We start from the raw sequence: 19,722 nt of genomic DNA on the forward strand, positions 1-19,722 counted from the left end.
GTAAAAGTACAGAAGAGCAGTTTTATCATGCTCTCATGATTATTGTTATTGTTGCCATTAATAATACTCAGCAGGTATCATATTACCATAACCCAGATATTTCTACATCACAAATGATCGCAATTAAAGTTTGAGAAAGACTAATTTTGCTAACCTAGCTTGATAATTGCAAGCTCAGTTCATCTAACATATAGCACTCTTAGAGAAATGGCCCATATGTTAGCTGAAACTAAAACCATGAATGAGATAAATGGAAGCTTCCTAAAAAATTCTCTTCAGTTTATTTTTTATCAAAACAGTTGTAGCACTACATTGTAGCAGTCTTAATCTGCAAACAGAAATCAAATTAAACTTGATTACTGGTTGAATAATTGATGGACAACATGTTTCTCAAATGTCCAACTTTTTTCTGCATAAATTCAAGAGCTGTCTTTGAGTGTTAAGGGTTGTCCTAAAGAGAGATTGTATAATTAAAGGTAGGGTCCATTTCAAGTTAGCCTGGCATGATATGAAATCATGCAATATTGAAGGCAAACATCAAGTCAAATGTTGCACTATGACAGCTATTAAACTGCGGGAACCTTCATATGACAGCATACATGTAATATGTCAAAATTTGCGTTCCCTAATATGTATGGTTCCTTCCATAAAAATAGTTACTTTTAAACTTCAAATTCACTAACGTTTGAAATCCAGATAAGAGTTGCTTCAAGTAAATTTGAGTATGACAGATAGGGCCTAATAAATGTGCAATATTTTATTTATGTGTTTCTACATCGTAAATTTACAGCATGACAGTACAGACAGATGACAAAGAGAATTGAAACACAGGGAAACCATTAAACATTTAACCTTGTTGGATGCCCTTGAATCCTTGATGTAGTGGCCACAATCGGGTCTAGGTCTTGGCTTCTTGCCATGATTTCATGAATGCAAAGAGGGTGGGATACATGCATGTCACAGCAATCACACCCACTGTAGAGCTACAAATGTGTTTTGAAAACCTCAATACACCTACTACCTAGCATTTCTGTTTTATTATTTATAACTAGTTAGACTCTACCGATATCTAACTTATTCTAACATCTAACCAATTGCTAACTGTTAGTGTTTAATACGTTAGACTCTATTGTCATTAAAGTTTATAATTGGTCATTGTGTGCACTTAGTGTAATCATTGGTTGCCAGACTTAGTACACTCATACACACCAGATACAGAGGGATATTACCTAGCATGAGGCAAAGTATTCCATATAAACATACCTACCTATGGATACCTATGGAAGCTTCTGAACGCAGGCTGAGCCTCTAGGCTCTATATTCAGATCCAGGTTCAGTCCTTACGATGAGCTGGGTCGTGACCCAGTAACATAGTGAACGATGAACAAGACGACTGCTAAAACCGTCAGTACAGTACTGTACATACTAGTAAACTAAACAGTTAGACAGATGAAAACAATACCATGAATACTCGCCGTAGGCCTATGCGTGGTAATCGACACACTCTATACGGACTGCACGCACTGTACATTGTGCTACAATACAGTTTGCATTGGTTGTGTGTGCTAGCGATAAGCGAGAAGGCATAAACTGTATCCGGTATCACGATTATAAACTAAATTGTAATTCTAGTGCTGTCTATCAGAATGGTCCACGGGAAAAATGTGCAGAGAGACGTTGAAACACCCAACTTGCCTTACTCAAATACATCTGCATACCATACCGGATGATCTTCTTGCCGAAAAGGACTGTGTAGTGATGCTCTCTTCTCTGTTTATACCTAGTGAAATGGCGTAAACTATGTCTACTCCGTCCGAGGGCTCATGAAGAGTGCCAGCGTCCCCGCCCGTCCGCCGCCCAGGCACCGCAGATTGAAGTTGCACTACACGCACTGGAACTACACATCTCTAGCAGACATCATTTCACTACGGTATCGTCAAAACAAATAATACATCTGGAAATGGGATGTGTACGAAGTACGGTCTACACATAGAGCTCTATTAATGTAAATACAGCTCTATGGGTCTACATCGTCTCTAACTTTTGCATCACTGGTGAACCTGCAGAGACTCATGTTGAAAGAATACAGGGGAATTGAGCGGAAACCACTTTCCTTTCATATCCATTGTTGCGCAAGTTAATTTATATTTTTTATCAATTTCTAAGTGGTGTCTTAGTATGTAAGTCCCTGATATGTATGATAATTTAAACTTTATCATTGTGTAAATGCCGTAAATATGCCATTTAAAAATTATTGTCTGATTAACCAATCCATCTAATTTAATTGTTTGTCCTTCTACAACAATGTCCAATTTCGCCCCAGACCAAAAAACAAAACAAACACACACAAAAAAAAACACAACAAAACAAAACAAAACAAAAAACAAAAAACACCACCACCAACAACAACAAAACCGAATTCCTGTTACCCATTTTAGATTCTCATACTTTTTTGTTTGATGTATAAACATACTGTATTAACATGCTAGTTTAGTGATATATCATCTTAAATCACATCAAGAATTAGAGATGATACAATTTTGCACTTTTGTGACCGAGTCATCTTTTCCCTTGCCGTCGGACACTAGATCTGTTAAAGGAAGGACTTTGCCTACTATGGGGGGGGGGGGGATTCCACTGCAAGTTGCTAAATCATAACAACTATAGTTTGCGGTTTAATGACAAGTGTCATGCATGGTAATGTCAAGAATCCCACTGCCTGATTGGCTACTGCTATACAACAAGTTTCCATTCTAGCAAGAATCGCCATCATTATTAAATCTTTTATGAAATGAGGCCCATAGGAGAGTGGATGATGACCAACATTATGAAGAGATGAAATAAAAAGGGTTTGTAGAACTCTCCTCTGGTATATATATATATATATATATATATATATATATATATATATATACATATATATATGTATATATATATATATATATATATATACATATATATATATATATATATATGTATACACATATATATATATATATGTACATATATATATATATATATAAACATATATATATATATATATATATATATATATATATATATATATATTTATTTATTTATATATAGTGAGACTGGGGCAATCATGGCCCCCTTTTTATATTTTCTATTACTACTAGGCCTATATGAAAAGTTCGATAATGTTCTATTTTTGTAAGTATATAGTCAATGTATACCTATAAAATATAAAAGAAAGTATAAACATGTAACCTTTCTTTTGCATATTGATTGCCATTATAATGTTAACAACTTTGTGGGGCCATAATTTCCCCGTGGGTAATACACTATGAACTACATGAGAGCATGTAAAGGAATTATTTCGTATTCACACCAAGCCTATTTTATCCATTAAAATTACCGGAGTCAAGTTCATCCAAGTTTAGCTAATTCGCATTTTGTCCTGACACGCTTTGGACAAAGGAAGTTAATGGTATAAACATGATGCATCATCAACCTATGATATAAAAGTCGATTCCACAACATCTGACTAATTTACAAAACCAACGTCTCCAAAAGCTTTACAGGTTGCTTTCAGCCCCATTTTCCTCTCTTTTGAAGCATAAGTGACATCTGTCTTATCTTAATTATGTGAATACAAAATAGCGTACAACAGAGTCTGTCATTTGTTTATAGGTTTGGCCTTGGATTTCGTGGCATGATGACCTTGGAAGATTCATTTGAGTCCTTCAGCTGAAAATATCCTAAACAAAGCTGAAATTATGTAATTACAAATTATGTTCATATATAAATCACAGTAATGAACCATGTTTATTGCGATTTTAAACTTTACAGTGTAAATCTTTGATCGTTCTTGCATATTTCCAGAGATGTTCATAGCAAAATAATGCTTTTACAATCATAGAGGACCGTAATTGCCCCGAAGCACATGTCTCAAACTATGGCACTCTGTTTTCAGAATAGATAAAATTTTGTATTATTTGTTTCATAATCACTTCAGACATTACAAGGTTTATCATTATCAAGTATACAATGAAGAAGAATTTGGAAATGAACAGGAGATGTGACACTTAACTTTCTAAGGTGGAAATGCGCTTTTTACTCAGTTATTTTGATATGCACTGACAAAACAGGTCCCCCTATCAAGATGCTATAAATTGCTAAATGGATGGATGTTGGGGCATAAGTGGTAGGAAGTGGTCTTCCAAATACAGTCATGTACCACAGCTAATGAGCTATTTCAACAGATGGAAGATGATGTCATGATACATTTTATGTCGAGGGGCCATAATTACCCCGGGGCCACAATTACCCCATGTGCAGTCTCCCCCATTGCACTATTTGGTAGGCCTAACTTTTTATCATTTTCTATATACTTGGTGAATGCTAGCTTTATGGTTACGTGCAGTGATTAAGACTCGACAGAAAGAAATGTAAATCACTCCACCGACTGAGAATTGTGAAGTGGTATCATGTCACTTAAATCATTACATTAGTTTTCAGCACTGAATAGCGAGGAATAGTTTAATACAGAGGGTGAAATATAACTTTTAATAGTCACTCAGCGCTCATTTTGGTCCTGCGGTAATGATTGTTTTAGAAACTGAAAGAATGTCATTCGGCTTTGCGTGCCATCATATTTTGATTAGTATCCAGGGGCCTATTTCCAGTTCGCGATTTAATCCTGGAGCCAGAAAGGGAACTGCAAGAATAATATTCTAATAAATCCAATAAACCGACTGGGAATCGGTCATTGTGCTTTGTCACATCTTCGTGGATGATAGAACTAGAGAGACAGTGACGGTAGTCGTCCCTTATCTAATACTAGTACTTTGTGGTTTTATATCCTAGGTTTGTAATTATAGGATTTCTTTTGGTGTGTTGCTTGACAACACATAAAAGAAATGATCACTTCCTGGTTGTGGATGTACATGGAAAGTGTATGAGACGTTAGTCGAGTTCATGGCCGTATATAGGCAGAAATGCTTTTATGCATGGGAATGAAATAAAATGAAATAAAGTTCGTTATTCCGAAAGTTTCGTAATCGACAAGTTAGTGAAAAAAAAGTTCGTTATTTTAAAGGTTCGTTAATCAGAAACATGTACAAAAACTCCGTATAGCTTATAGCCTATTTCATGTTCGTTAATCAGAAAATGAAAATAGGTTTGTTATTCCGAATGTTTGTTAATCCGAAAGTACTCAAAAAGTTCGTTATTCCAAAGGTTCGTTAATAAAAAAAAAAAGTTTGTCGGAAGGTACACCTTCTTTTCATTTTCAAATTAACCCTGCTGTAGAAAGAATGTTCCACAGTGTGTTCACGATGTAGTCGCCTGTGTGAAAACGCTCGAATCTAGTTTGACGATGATTTCATACTGTGACGTGGTTTTTCAAAGAGTGTTCACATAATGTTTTGTTTCACACTGTAAATTGATGATTCACAAATTATGTGAATTGATGATTCACAATGTATTCACAATGTTACAACGCTCGAATTTAACAATGTGACGAGATTTCACATTGTGTTCACAATGTGTTCACACTATGTTTCACATTGTGTCTCACACTATATGGGATATAAATAGCTGTATTCTTTCCAGCAGGGATGTTATCTTATTTTAGTTTCGGATTAACGAACCTTCCTTAACAATACTCTGGATATTTTGCTGGTGAAATATAGTTTTTGTGCGTCTTGTTTAAATTTTGAGTAGTCCATCTGTCATGGTTTGCTTTCTCCACTTTCGAGTTTTTCGGTCAAGAGCACGGCGGATGTTAATTTCGTATACGATGGTTTCAATATAAAATAGTTGATAAGATTTTATGTGCAAATAAGATGTTGAATAGAATTGGGTTGGTTGAAAGAAAATAATGTTCGTTTTGTAATGTGTATGTTGAGACTTTAATGCATTTTTTGAGTGAGTGTCAATATGTTGATATATTGTGGGTTGAAGTAAGAGAATGGATTAATGCTAACGTATATAGGGTTAGAAATAACATTTAATGTATTTGTTTTAGGGATATTAACAGTTCGGCATTGAATTATATTATTATGCTTATGAAATATGAAATTTACGTTTGTAAAATGAAAAGAACAATACCTCGTTTTGATTTATGTAAAGATAGTATAAGGGAATATTATGATGAATAAAAATTCATTGCAAGAAATAATCATATTAAGTTGCAAGTGTTTCAGAAAAACGGTGTCTGTTCAGACATCTGTTTTCTATTATGATGTCACAATAATTGGTAGTCTTTCAAAGTATTTTATTTGAAATATTATGATGTATTATGTGTTCAGATGAATGTATGTTTGATGTAGAATGATGAATATCCCAGTTGGGTGGGGGTGGGGGGAGGATAGATTATTTCGTTTTTATTTTCTGTGATTTATCATGTCATATACCTGTGAGTACCCTCAAAAGATGATTATAAAAATCTATGTCTCCCACTGCCTTGATATTCGAATAATGACAATTTGACAAAACAAACATACACGTATTTATACATGCGCGCCACACCACACACCCACACCAGAGAGGTGGGAGCGCCACCTCCCTGCACACACACACACAGATACAGACACAGACACACCCACACATTCACACAGTATTATTTGCTCGCAAGCAATGGTTTTGAAAGTATTTTCAAACAATCAACAAAGAGAGAGAGAGAGAGAGAGAAGACAACATTTGGGAGACTGATGGTATATTTTTCTTCTATAATGATATTCATATAAATACAAAATATTTTCATGAAACTATATTCCCAATACTCTTGCTAAAAATAGTGTGAATCGATCGGAATACATACTGTAAATTTCTGTTTTTTATATACAATGAAATAATCATATACTCATAATATATAGCTCTCTGATCTTTTCATTCATGTGTCATTCATTATAATATATTATCTGCAGCAACAAAACCGAAATATTCACTGTGAATTAGTGGCTCTCAACACTTTTACTTCTTCTTGCTTATATTCACGCATCGGGTATCATGATATATTACGCAGGTTAAATAAACTAGAGCATAAAAGGATGATGTAATTGTCACGAAACGATAAAGGAGAAAGTGGTAGTAGTGAGATTTAAATTGTTAATTTAAAAGATATCACCAGTTTATTGTTGTTTCCCCATATATTTCATGTGTGCGTCTGTGAAAAGAGTTGCATGCGTGTATACCTGCAGCTTGCCAATAGTTGATTTGGAGAAGCGAATTGCCTTCCACCTTAAATATGTTTTTAAGTATTATTTCATCTACGTTTAGTCGGAAATGAGTTTTTGAAGTATCAAACATTTTAACAGTCAAAAGATATTTCCGTTGTTTCTCCGTTTTCATCCGTAAGGAACATGATTATTAAGTTTACACATAATCGCAACGACTTCGCATCAGCATTTAATATAAATCTCATCAGTCTGTATCAGTACCGATGTACACCTAGCTTTGCCGTGGAGAACTTGACGACGCGCTCAGATTCACATTTATTTTACCAAAACTGTGCTTCATTGTTTCATTTTATTTTCATTTGGCTTGACTAGTTTTATATGCTATGACCACTTAGTTATAAGAATCGATGAAGGCTTATTATGCATGCAACCACACGGGACCGATGGAATTCAGTCTCGTCCGAAGGACTAGGCAAATGACTAACTATGGAGGTACAACCACTGTAGCGCCACGGGACTCAAACCACAGACCACGTGATTAACATGAGTCCGTCTTATCTATTGAGCTACAACAGTAATACATAGCAATATCAGGCTCGACACTAGCGATGGCCCGGGGCCAGTAAAGATTGGTGTCGGGCCACCAAGTTTAAAAAAAGGCTCTCTTTTGGTGGCCCGATCGGCCAACTAAAATTCAAAATGTATCGTTGTGTTTGCTTTTCTTTTGGACCACAACATCTTTTTCGGGCCACCAAAATTTAAGATTTAAAGATTTTAGTGACCACCAGAGAAAAAAAAAAGTTACTGTCGAGTCAAGGCTATATGGCACTGATAGCTAATATTGAAATATTGCACACTCTGTTTCCAAGACTAGCAATCCCTGTTATATTTTGTGTGTCACCATGGCATAATAATTACTTAAAGGACAAATTGGCTAATTAGAACTCCAATTGGCCACTATACATGCATTAATCATTAAGCGCTGAAAAGTTCACTAACTATATATATAGATCTTTACAGCTTCAACTGATCAAAGTGTCATTGATTTAGTGCACGTCGCCAACTTATTGTCCATAATGGTATCGTTTGTGTCGCTGATCTCCACTCTCTATACCGGGCAGAGATCAACGATTCTTGCACACGAAACTTGAAGCACTGTTGTCACGATCACAGCATCTCTGGCGTCGATGCCAATGAAGTACATAAACTCAAATGTTTGAATTACGTTATTGGTAAACCATTTATAAACAAGATGCAACTGCATATTTATTGGTTTTAGACTTAGTTGCTTTCAAGAGCGATGTGATGAGAGATGAGAGGTTTGATTTCATTATTAAACTGCATAATTGCAGTTTGCAGATCGATTTCATTTTTTGAAAGTAGACCCTACGACTATTTTGTATCAATCATGGGATATCGACATATTAATGCGATATTAAATCACATATTCCTGTATATTTCAATAAACGATAAGACAAACGTGTGTGTGCGTGTGTATAAACGTTATTGCCCCAACTCTCCAAGACTGTCTATAAGACAAAAAGGATTTGGAGCTCTAAACTCATGCAGTATCTTATCAAAATACGGTGGTTGCATCGCTCACAGGCTACGGAAAACACCAGTATTCAACAAGAAGGTGACAGGCGTTGACTAGACTTTGCTTTATTCTAAGGTTTTTCAGTCATCACAATAAGGCCATTCATTTGGATCACGATAGGTGACCACTATGTATCCACGTTCACGATCCGATCTTAGAAAGTGGCCAACTATTTTGACATCCTCGGTATTGCGCGGCGGTCCGTGTATCATGAGCGATATTCATCGACTTCATTCGCCCCCTCTATCGTCGAGTCGTTGGCCAGCGACATCGTGATCGGGTGCTCGTCGCTGAGCCGCCTCTGTAGGATTACGGTTTGGAACGGTCTCCGGATACGTCGTCGAAAGTACAAGAAGATGACGATGACGACGACAATGACGACGATAAATACGGCGATAAGGATGCCCACTACAAGAGTTGGGTTTTGCGGGCTCTCTAAATGGCTTACATTCCCTGGGGTGAAAGTGAGATAAATGTGAAGTAAAACAAAAACACAACGAAACCTTAGTCATTTTTTTTACACTACATTAGAATTGCCGTGGCTGCCGGTAGCCTGTAATTGGAGGCTGTAGCCTGTAATTGGATATCTCATTTAGCTCCTTGCTTTCAACTCTGGGAGACATCCCTAAAGAGAAACAACGAATTTATTTCTTAAATGTAATACTAAATCGTTTGCTGTGGATAGAAACTCCCTTCCGAGTTTTCATGACGAATTTATTACACCAGTGCAGAACCCCCATTTTCGATTGACGCACATTGAATTGAAACAATTGAAGAAACAAGATAATTCCCCAGTTGGACATTGGTCAAATCAAAACATACAAATGTCACACTCATCATGCTCGTGTTTCAAGAGAAAAGAAAAATCTGGGACTCCCTGCAGGAATTCCTAATAAGAAACTATGACAAGACAAGAATATTTGCATAATTCATTCTATCACAATTTCCAATCGACGTTGCACTGATGTTCAAATGGAAGATTAAATTATATGTTTTAAGTCATTGACTTCATTTTCTCAATGGAATATAGCTCTTACCTGATGTACATTCTCCTTCAAGAATTGAAATATCATCGATTGCCACTGCCTCGATATCGTTGTCGGTCTTTTTCCGCATTCTGGCCATGAACTTTATCTGATGGTCATCAAGACGGAGAAAACTTTCAACTTCGGATGTCAACATCATTTTGTTATATTGTGTGAGAGCTAGGTTAAAAAAAAATACCTATAGGCCTATGGGTACCTATGGATATACGAGTACGTACATTTGTATGTCCCACTTTAATTTCTCCTATTTAATGTTTTCAAATGATATCATCTATTGATTACATAAGTGATTAGATTTTTCGATTTCTCCAGTCATAAGTCCCTGAAACCCCAACTGAGCGCTGAGTGTGCTTCTGTTCATTTATTTTTTTTTTAATAAATTGTCTCTCTCTCTATAAATGCATTTCTAAGATCGCAACTGCTGATCTACATTTCTTACATGTTTATATGAAATGTATAGTAGCAGTTGCGATCTTACAAATACATTTGTACAGAGGGAGAAAATTGATAAAAAGATATTCTAGCACATCTTCACTATCTGCTCTAATAATCTCTTGCTTTCAAATGTTATCATCACAAACTTTAACAATGGTAAATATTTTCACAGTCAATAATCACTAATCTAATAAGGTGCGACCTTAAAGAAAAGACATTACTTACTCTAAATGGATTGAATTGTTCACTGGGCAGCAGCGAAATTGACGTCCTCTTCCACTTCATTGATGCCACGAGTGTTTGAAGAAAGTGCGATGACCCTTCGTTCCCTTCCACGATCACGTTCACTGTAATTTCGCTGCTCCCGATGAGGATGTAATTGAACTCGACGCAGTGACCAACGGTCGGTACCGACGACAAAAACGGACTCGATATATTGGTAGTGGTTCCAGGCGGTATCGGTTTGTCTCCGACGAGAATGAACACGAACGCGTCTGTGCGAGAACGAAAAAAATAGATAAATAAAAAGGCAAAACGTATATACAGACATTTCCGACAACGACAGCAACGATGCCGTCTGAGCTAAAAATGAAAGACTTTCCTACTCGTATAAAGGTAAATTCAGCTAGTTAGTTTCTTCCCACCTGGAATAGACTGCTAAAGGCACTCAGCAATCATAATGGATTTTATCTGGTTTCTGTTTTGACGAGCAACTGTTGTCAAAAAAACAACGCATGTAAAGACAAAGACATGATTATTTTTGCTCTCCGTGGAGCCATGTTCCACTTGAATCTGTGACATTTCCATGCCCTAATTTTCTCTTGTATTTTTGTCATAACCCTTATTCTTCTTAAAAACAAACAAACAAACAAACAAACAAACAAACAAACAAAAACTCTCCCAGTGGCTCGATTTACTTCGATGAAGGAACACTCATGTTGGGAACATGCCAAATCCTCGTCAACGAACGATGCAGACATAGATGTACGTTGAAAAGAGTTTGATAGCAAAACGCGTCAACTCCATTCCTGTTTAAGTTGAAATATTTGTAATTAAAGGTCCTTAAAAAACAAAGAAAATAATAAGAAAACATAGGATATTTCTAATCATTACCTCAAGGATATTCCCTGTTACGTAACATGTATGGTATCACTGGAAAGGTTTTATTTTGCTCAATCTGATGTTGGATGGCTTTAAATTTCATAAAAATGGTACACAAGCTCATTTTGCGATCAAACACTTCGCAGTGATCGTTCATTCCATACCTCGTACGCCGGACTGTGATAACGAATCGAGCATGTTCTTCTTGGCCACGATGGCCGGCGTAGTCGAATCGTACCACGACCACTGGAAGTAGATGGACGGTCCGCCGCTCTCCTCGTAATTGCAGTCGTGCACCCCTTTGCTGAAATCGCAGAGCGATTCGGAGGGAAGACCGTCACACGGTCGTCGAATGAATGCGATGTCGTCGATGGCGATGTCACTCTTGAAAGAATCCCCGATGACGGCATCAAATTTCAGCTTCAAGGATGCACATAATTCGGGAAAGACATCAATTAGGACTATTACCGAATATGTGTGAATGAGTATACTAACTCGAGAGTCATTCTGACAATGGAAACGAAAGCATTTATGGTGAAAGAGACAGAAATGCAAATTTGTGTCTTATTAAGTAAAAAAAAAAATCGTTGACACATCTTACTTGTACCACAATCTTATTCTGCGTATTGTTGTCCATATTTTGAGCCGTTATAACTTTGTCACGCATTCATGGTGTTTCCCTTATATACCTCTTCACAATTGGAGTTTCTCCTTGTTAAGAACCTCACATTTTTCATTTGATTGCACCTTTTTATATCATGGATGCATGAAATGCTTATTAACGAATGAATGGTGGCAAAGACTGAAACGGAATAAACTGACCATTTTGAACTATACGATTGACCAATAATGCTGCTTATTGTGTCAAATCAATTGGCGCACATATTATATACTGCAATTTGATCATCGACTTCTTGACAACACTGACTTCTACTTTTTTACCGCGATCACCTTTTGACGAAATTAATTGTTCAACACGTTAGATAATTGACCAGAAACGGCTTGACATTGACCGGTAATTATATTTCTGCTCTACATTATTATCATCATTATTGTTTCGAGTTTTAATATTACTTTTTGTGATCGTCATCATCATTACCAGCATCTCACGAACATTTTGAACTTATGAAGATGGTACCTGCAAGGGTCCGTCAATTTCAATGACGTCAACGTGAGCTGGTAACCATGACGACATCGTCTGTCCATGTAATCGGAGTATTTCCAATCCGGACGAACCCGTGTGATGACCGGGCAGTAAGAGGGAGACACGCAGTGAGCCCGTATCCACGCCACTCATGTGGTAGAAAAACCGGAGACACATCGGCTGGTTGTTGCCGGCTATCAGAGGAGTGACAAACGCGGCTCTATCGCCAGGTCGCTGGGGTTGGGACGCTTCCGCGTAGAAATAGAACCCTGAGCAAGTAAACAGCAAAGAAACGTTATAGCTTTTGAAGCGCAAACACAGATTACAGTCTTAAAAACTATTAGGTACTTCTTGTTCTCTCAAAATGACCTGTGTGTGTATTCATAACGTACAGACATAAATCATGTAAACCCAAATAAAAAAGGCGTTCAAAGTTTTCAAAGTTCCATTATACCAGGTATAGCTTATTACGCTTTAACGCTCCATTATAGCTGATCACTGCCTGTCATAATACAGACCTTCGTAAAGTTAATTCAGATGACCAAGAATAATCTTCTTTAATTCTTGTCCGCCAGTCGAAGTATTTAAGGTGGGGTATGGCATCAAGATAAAGAATGACTCAGAAAAGGGACCCACACCTTTGCTGGTGCCCAGAGTGTGATCCACCTCAGGACCTGTTCCCTCCGAACCCGTTCGTCCCCGATGGCGGACCCAGTCGAACTCGTCATCCGTCAACTGGACGTAGTCGCAGCCTCGGTCGAGCTCGAAGTCGCAGTTAGCTGTGGCTGGATATACCGTCGGGGATGTATCTAACCAAAATAGTGCAAGAATGATATGACTCATACTCATGATACTCAAAAAGAGTATGTTCAGGTGGACTGGGACAGAACATGTACATCTTTTGGAATGAGAGTGCACTTTAGGCTCCTCCTCTCTCACTTCTCTCTTGAGAAATTAATTGCAATTCAGAATAGACAACTATGTATGTTCGAAAGAAAATTAAAAGACATATTTACTGGAGAGCCCTCTTGATACAACTAGCTGCATGCGAAAATGATTTACAGTCATTGGGTTTGTTTTATGTTGAACACGAGGTATGATGTGGAGAAATTGGAGAAGTTTTTGTTTTTTATCAGATACTTACATAACATAATTACGAGAAGCAGAAGGGAGAAAAAAAAACTACTCTGATTATTTCAGGTGATTTTTAATATGATTAGTATGCGATTATTTTTATAGGCATATACGGAAAATAAAAGTGAACCAAAGAGAGGAAAACACCATCATTTAATGAGGTTTTCTCCCAGCTTTTAGTGGCTGACTTTACATAAAGGCAAGCATACACGATTAATAGGTATGAACATGCCAGGTAGTTAATTCAACAGCAGTGACGTGACACAATGTGAGTTCATAAAGTCGGTAAGAGACAGAGATAATATATTTGATCTCAAAGAGACGCTGTACCTGGGATTCGACACTCGTTCTCCTCGAGCATGATGTCGTCGATAGCGATGTCGCCCAATGTCTTCACTCGGCCGATGACGCCCTCAAAGACGACCTGCGGATAGGGAGATGAGAAAGATGAGGAACGAGATTGGAAGAACAGGAAGAAGCCAGGAAAAAAAAAAAAAACAATACATAAAAATGAGGACGAAGACGAAGGTGAAAAGTGAAAAGTGAAAAATGATGATGATGATGATGATGATGATGATGATGATGATGAAGAAAAAGAAAAGAAGAGGGGAAAAAGTACAAAAAAAGGAGGCCGAAAAAGAAAAAAATTGGAGGAGAAAAAGGAGGACAAGAACAGAGAGAAGAAGATTAATAAACTTTTGAACTAACGAAGAGCCGAATAGTCACGACGGGTTAAAGTTTACAGTACAAGGGGGGGGGGGGCGGTCACGCTACCATGGATGCAGAGACAGAGCGTTCTGCCAATTCTGTTGGGGGGGGGGGAATTATGCCTGAAATTTAATTTAGAAGCATATTATACATATCTCCATAGCAAACAATAACACTTCTAGTACGAACTGCCAACAGTGGCTACTCAAACCAACCAAAGACCGTCACGGTTGCAGGGAATCGGTGAATTGTCTGTACGTAAACAGGGAAGTCCAGAATTCTTGTTTAGAACCGGACAAAAAAATGTGGTGAGACATAACATACAAAGTGACTTAAAATTATCTTTCTATATCTTTCAACCTAAACATAAATTTACTGCTAATTTCGTCCGGCTGCTCCTGCAACTACAACGTCTTTCAAAACAAAAACAAAAACAACGTAATCTTTGTGTGGTCATCTAGTTGTCAAACTTTGAACACTCTGTTAATACATACACTAATGGCCGTTGCCATGGAGGGTTCGATTGGGACGTATGCCTTGATCCACTCTGGTTCCTGAGGGCCAAAGATGACGAGTTGGGGGTCGAAGGTCCTCGTCTGACCATACGGGACCACGTACACGTTGAGGAAGTCCGCATACTTGGAGGCCATGAAATAGAAGAAAGTGAGACAGCGGGACTTGGCCGACGGATGGAGGAGCGGAGAACGGATTCGGGCCCGGTCGTCGGTGCGAAGAAACCGCTGCGACGATTTTATGAAGGCGTAGTTTCCTGCACGAACATTTCCGGAAAGCAGCAATGACAAAATTATCTTTATTACCTCAGATGGCACTGGTAGGGCAAAAAAATTCTAAACATATAGAGACTAAGAATCACGGTTTCTTTATTTCTGAGTGGTATAAACTCGCCTACTGAAAATATGACGACGCATACTGCTATCAATACGTATCGTCTCAAGATAAACTGATCAATTGCAAACTGTCCAAAATCTTAATTGTGAAGTGTTCGCGGAGAAACGTCACCTTACTTGGAAAATATGGATGACAGAGCCACACACTAAAGGGAGGAAAATATCAAATATTTAGCATTTGAGGGCGTCCTGATATATTGTATTTCTCTCTTTCATATAATCTTATTAAAAATCAATGATGCAACACTTGAAAAGTAAATATAAAAGTCAGCCTGATTGAGTAATTCGAAATCTGTGTATCAGGGTCTCACTGGATGGAGAGGAATCAAAAGTTGACAACCGGTGACGTAAACCAGAGAAAGTTACTTACCTGTGCTGTTGAAGAAGGTGTGGTCAACCATGTTGGGCGTGTTCTGGTTTGTGTCCCCGCCTTGGCCAAGCCTCCAGTCAAATACGTCATCAGTCTCCTGAGTGAAGTTACACCAGCCCCTCTCAAACGTACAGGAGATGGAGTGGACGAGGGGCGGGATCGTGGGCGTGGTTGGGTCTTGTGGTGTAACTAATGGGAAGTACAGAAAGGAGAGAATTGGCAAACATGCAAACGCGTGTGCACATGTACACATGCACACATTAATCACACACACATACGAATGTTCTTTTAACAAGATTTTTTTTTATATTTGAATTTCGTTCGATATCAGCATCATATTCACAATGAAACAACTATAAAAAAGGCAGCAAGTATACTACCTATTATGCTTATGCTGCTTTACCACATACATTTTTTTTTACATGCAGAGAAAAAATTATATGCAAATTCATACCACCATGTATGCATATCAATGAGGTTACATTCCAAGAAATGGTGTCACATGTGCACCTCCACAGGTATGTTAGGTCTCGCCACTGTGATAAAACTTTTATAAGAAACCCTGAGAGGGCTTATCGAGAAATTCATCATTTATTTCGTTTACTTGAGACGTTACTTATGTCCTATCGCACTTTGTAGAACACAGAACTTTCTCTTTCTCCCTGTTCGATGTTTAATCCACGATAGTGAATAATGCACTGATTTCTCAACGACGGAAATGTTTATTGATATACTTATGGTGATAAAGAATACTGAAGTTAGTGTACCTTCCGGACACTCGGCGCTCTCGTATATCCGTACGTCATCGACGGCAATGTTGTCCCTGAACTTGGCGCCTCCGAATGCGTGAAAGACGAGCTGGAGAAATCGAAGAAATAATCATGACTGTGTGGGTAAAGAGATCTAGATCTACACTGGTCTCTGGCTTCCAGCTCTTTTCAAAAAATTTACTCTCGCTACCGATACGAATACTTTCCCGTTATTGCAATTGTTCCACGGAATTGATTTGTCTGACTCTCGTTCTCTGTGATGGTACTTTTGTAGTTTGTCCAGAGAGTGAAGTACAGATATGTAATCAATACCTACGTGTAAGGGATGGCTCGACGCAGGCGCCATGACCTCTGCCCTATGCCATTGGTCGCCTCTGTTGCCCGTGATGTTGAGAACCGGCCGGTCGCCATGGTTACCGTCCAGGCGACTGATATACACCTGCAGGGAATTGACATCCGTGCCGTACATGTGATACCAGAACTCCACGCACGACGAGGCCCTCTGGGGCTGGATGGGCGGTGACATGATTCGTGCGTCGTTCCCACCATTGGACGATCGCTCAAAGAAGATGTAGAAGCCTGCCATTTTGGTTGATGATATTTAAAGGAGAAAAAATAGTTAATATTGAATCGTAGTTGAGAAATATCTTAATTTTGATCTCAAGCTTTCGTCGAGGCTTTCGTCGCACTTATGAATGCAAATCATCAAAGCATTAAGGTGATCGAAAGAAAAAAGTACGACAAACGCTTCTTGGATCTTCACAGTCAGTTTCACGACCAAAATTCAATACCAAAAGCCGGAAGTACTTATCTAGCTTATTCATTCATTCTTCGTTTATCAAACATGTCAAAGTTGTCGATGGCCGCCACAGGCTGTAATGTTTGCAGTGTCCATAAACCTCACACAGCACAATCAATCATGATACTGTGCCATTGCGAAAAAAAAAGGCATAATCTTATATAAATTTTGCATGAAAACGAGTAAAAACGATGATAATCATAACAGGACAAAAATTGAGAGAGGCAGCGAAATAAAAGCAACCAACCGAGTTCGTCACCCCTGGTGTGGTCAAAACTCGGGCCAGTAAACTCGATGTAGGTTGCCCCATTACCCCACTGCCAGTCTTCTGTGTCGGTCGTCGTATCCTGCGTGTAGTGACAGATGTCCGCCTCCTCGAAGTCGCATGATACGCTCGATACGTTAGCGTACACATCTGAAACGAATAACCATGAGTACCATGATCAATCCACAAAGTATAGTTCCTAGTGCATTTCGTCGGTGTAGTGGTAGAAAGGTTCGATTGTGGAACAAGACGAATGTAGGTTCGAATCCTCTTAGTGCGTGTGTCCCCTATCTCACTTTGCACCTTCCTACAATCATTTTAATTAGTATTGTTCTAACGTAAATGGAATGTGAGTTACACCATGGAGCTACAACACAGATTCCATGGTTACATACAGCGTGCCAAGTAATGCATCATTATGTAGCTAACAATTTCCATAGCGCTCGTTCTGACTATTTCAAATGGCAGTCTCATTATCATCACGCCGGATATTGTATACTCACGATGACCTGGGCACGCCTTGTTCGTGACGATAACGTCATCGATGGCGATGTCGCCGTCATATCGTACTCCACGCGAAAAGACGAATACAATCTACATGGGCGAAGAAAGAGAACTCGTATCAGCGATGAGATCACCAGTGACATCATAGTTGGTGATATGATTCTGACCAATGAAAATCACGCGCCGTAGAGAGGATCGGAGGCAGGTGGATTTATCGGCCAAAATTTGGCTTCAGTAGATGAGAAAATAGCATTCATCTTACACTGACCAATATAAAGGGCAAGCAATCAATATTTGCGAATGAAACAAAATTAATTGACCGTAACAGATTTGAACATACGGTGATACTAAGATACTATAAAATACGACAAAATAAAGACAGATGCGGCACTATTTTCAACAAAAGTAAGGATTAGGACCAAAACTTTTCAATCAATATCATTCAACATAAATTCATATACTACACATCTGCACATAACCAATGATATCGACTAGATGGTGATATTTATTGCCGTGCCAAATGCATTGACAAAGTAAAACAAAACAAGAAACAAAATTTACTGGTTCTTCAGTCAAACCATTAATGATGATGATGATAATAACACAAGCACATACATTATGACAATAATTCAAATACATTTGATGAATATGCAATAACAATGTCCGTATACTGAACGACAAATGAAATGGTGGATATAATATGCAAAATACAAGAGACATGAAATTAATAGATACAACAAAAAATAATAGATACAACAACAAACAAGGACTCTAGGTCTCGATCACAGAAGAAGCACAAAGCCTGGATGGAATGAAATATATATTTATAACATCAATGATAAATAACGTGGCTGCACGACAATATTGCACTTATAAATTCAAAAGACCATACTAACAAATCACAACACGGCGAAACTCCAGCCATCTGTTGAAAAGGATAGTAAGTTTAAAAAAAGGAACATTTTATGAAACGATGCCAAATCGAAGTGGAATTGCAACAAACTGATACAGAAAAAAAAAATGGTAATAGAGAAATATAAGGAACTTGATTTACAAAAACAGACTTCCCCAAGTTTTTCCGGTTGAGGGACATTCATTTTCAGAGCAATACTAACCGTCTATTGTGCAGCTTCCTTTTTTCGACTCTTCAGACAAACAAATATGCCGCCGTAGGCAATGGAAGGTGAATTACCTCACTAATGCCAAGAATCTCCCACGATTATTTATGTATTCATGTCAAATTGATACTGTTTTTTTTTTAACATTGACGATTGTTCAGTTCAGTTCAGTTCGGTTGTCATATACAGCTGTTGAAATGGACTCTTAAGTGAAACGCCGCTCTCATTCTAAAGCTGACGTTCTCACGTATAACATGGACTCAGATCCTGATATTATAATTGGAAATTTTCATCAAACTGAGGTGAACAAATAACGGAACTAAGTGATATTGGTCACATTGAAGTGTGTAAAGACTAGATGAGATGATGTCAGATATCTCAGGTCACACGTTTCCCAGAGACCTGCACATTAATCATCAATTGATTCTCTCTTTCTAATGGAGTAAGAAAATTCGAATCAATGGTTGTGGAGAAGAAATTATAACTAGGCCATTGTGATATTTTGAGGAAGGGTATACAGTCACTCAATTATCAACGAAGATAATATATTTCGTGTAAACTAGTGAGGAAGCTGTGTGTTTATGAAGTTATTGCGCCGTCCTAAATTTTGTAAGTAATATTTGACCAGTTTGGCATTTTGCGAAGTCACATTGAACTGTACCATTCCATTTGATGTACCCT

General features: G+C 38.0%; 1 protein-coding gene across 1 annotated transcript in view; it reads right to left on the reverse strand.

Moving 5' to 3' along the window:
• Window positions 1-6,753: 6,753 nt before the first annotated feature.
• Window positions 6,754-19,722, reverse strand: part of LOC140231111 (MAM and LDL-receptor class A domain-containing protein 2-like) — a 33,371-nt gene continuing 20,402 nt past the window's right edge. Inside the window, exons 7-19 of the mRNA XM_072311263.1 lie at window positions 17,923-18,013; window positions 17,402-17,569; window positions 16,672-16,934; window positions 16,353-16,443; window positions 15,586-15,774; window positions 14,802-15,076; window positions 13,930-14,023; window positions 13,104-13,274; window positions 12,460-12,734; window positions 11,486-11,741; window positions 10,446-10,714; window positions 9,777-9,873; window positions 6,754-9,192 (exon numbers count right to left, since the gene is read on the reverse strand). Coding sequence (XP_072167364.1) covers window positions 8,948-9,192; window positions 9,777-9,873; window positions 10,446-10,714; window positions 11,486-11,741; window positions 12,460-12,734; window positions 13,104-13,274; window positions 13,930-14,023; window positions 14,802-15,076; window positions 15,586-15,774; window positions 16,353-16,443; window positions 16,672-16,934; window positions 17,402-17,569; window positions 17,923-18,013 — 2,484 coding nt within the window. The 3' untranslated portion in view covers window positions 6,754-8,947. The remainder of the gene's footprint in view (window positions 9,193-9,776; window positions 9,874-10,445; window positions 10,715-11,485; window positions 11,742-12,459; window positions 12,735-13,103; window positions 13,275-13,929; window positions 14,024-14,801; window positions 15,077-15,585; window positions 15,775-16,352; window positions 16,444-16,671; window positions 16,935-17,401; window positions 17,570-17,922; window positions 18,014-19,722) is intronic.

This window comes from Diadema setosum, chromosome 7 (genome assembly GCF_964275005.1).
Source record: "Diadema setosum chromosome 7, eeDiaSeto1, whole genome shotgun sequence".
In the NCBI taxonomy this organism is placed as follows: domain Eukaryota; kingdom Metazoa; phylum Echinodermata; class Echinoidea; order Diadematoida; family Diadematidae; genus Diadema; species Diadema setosum.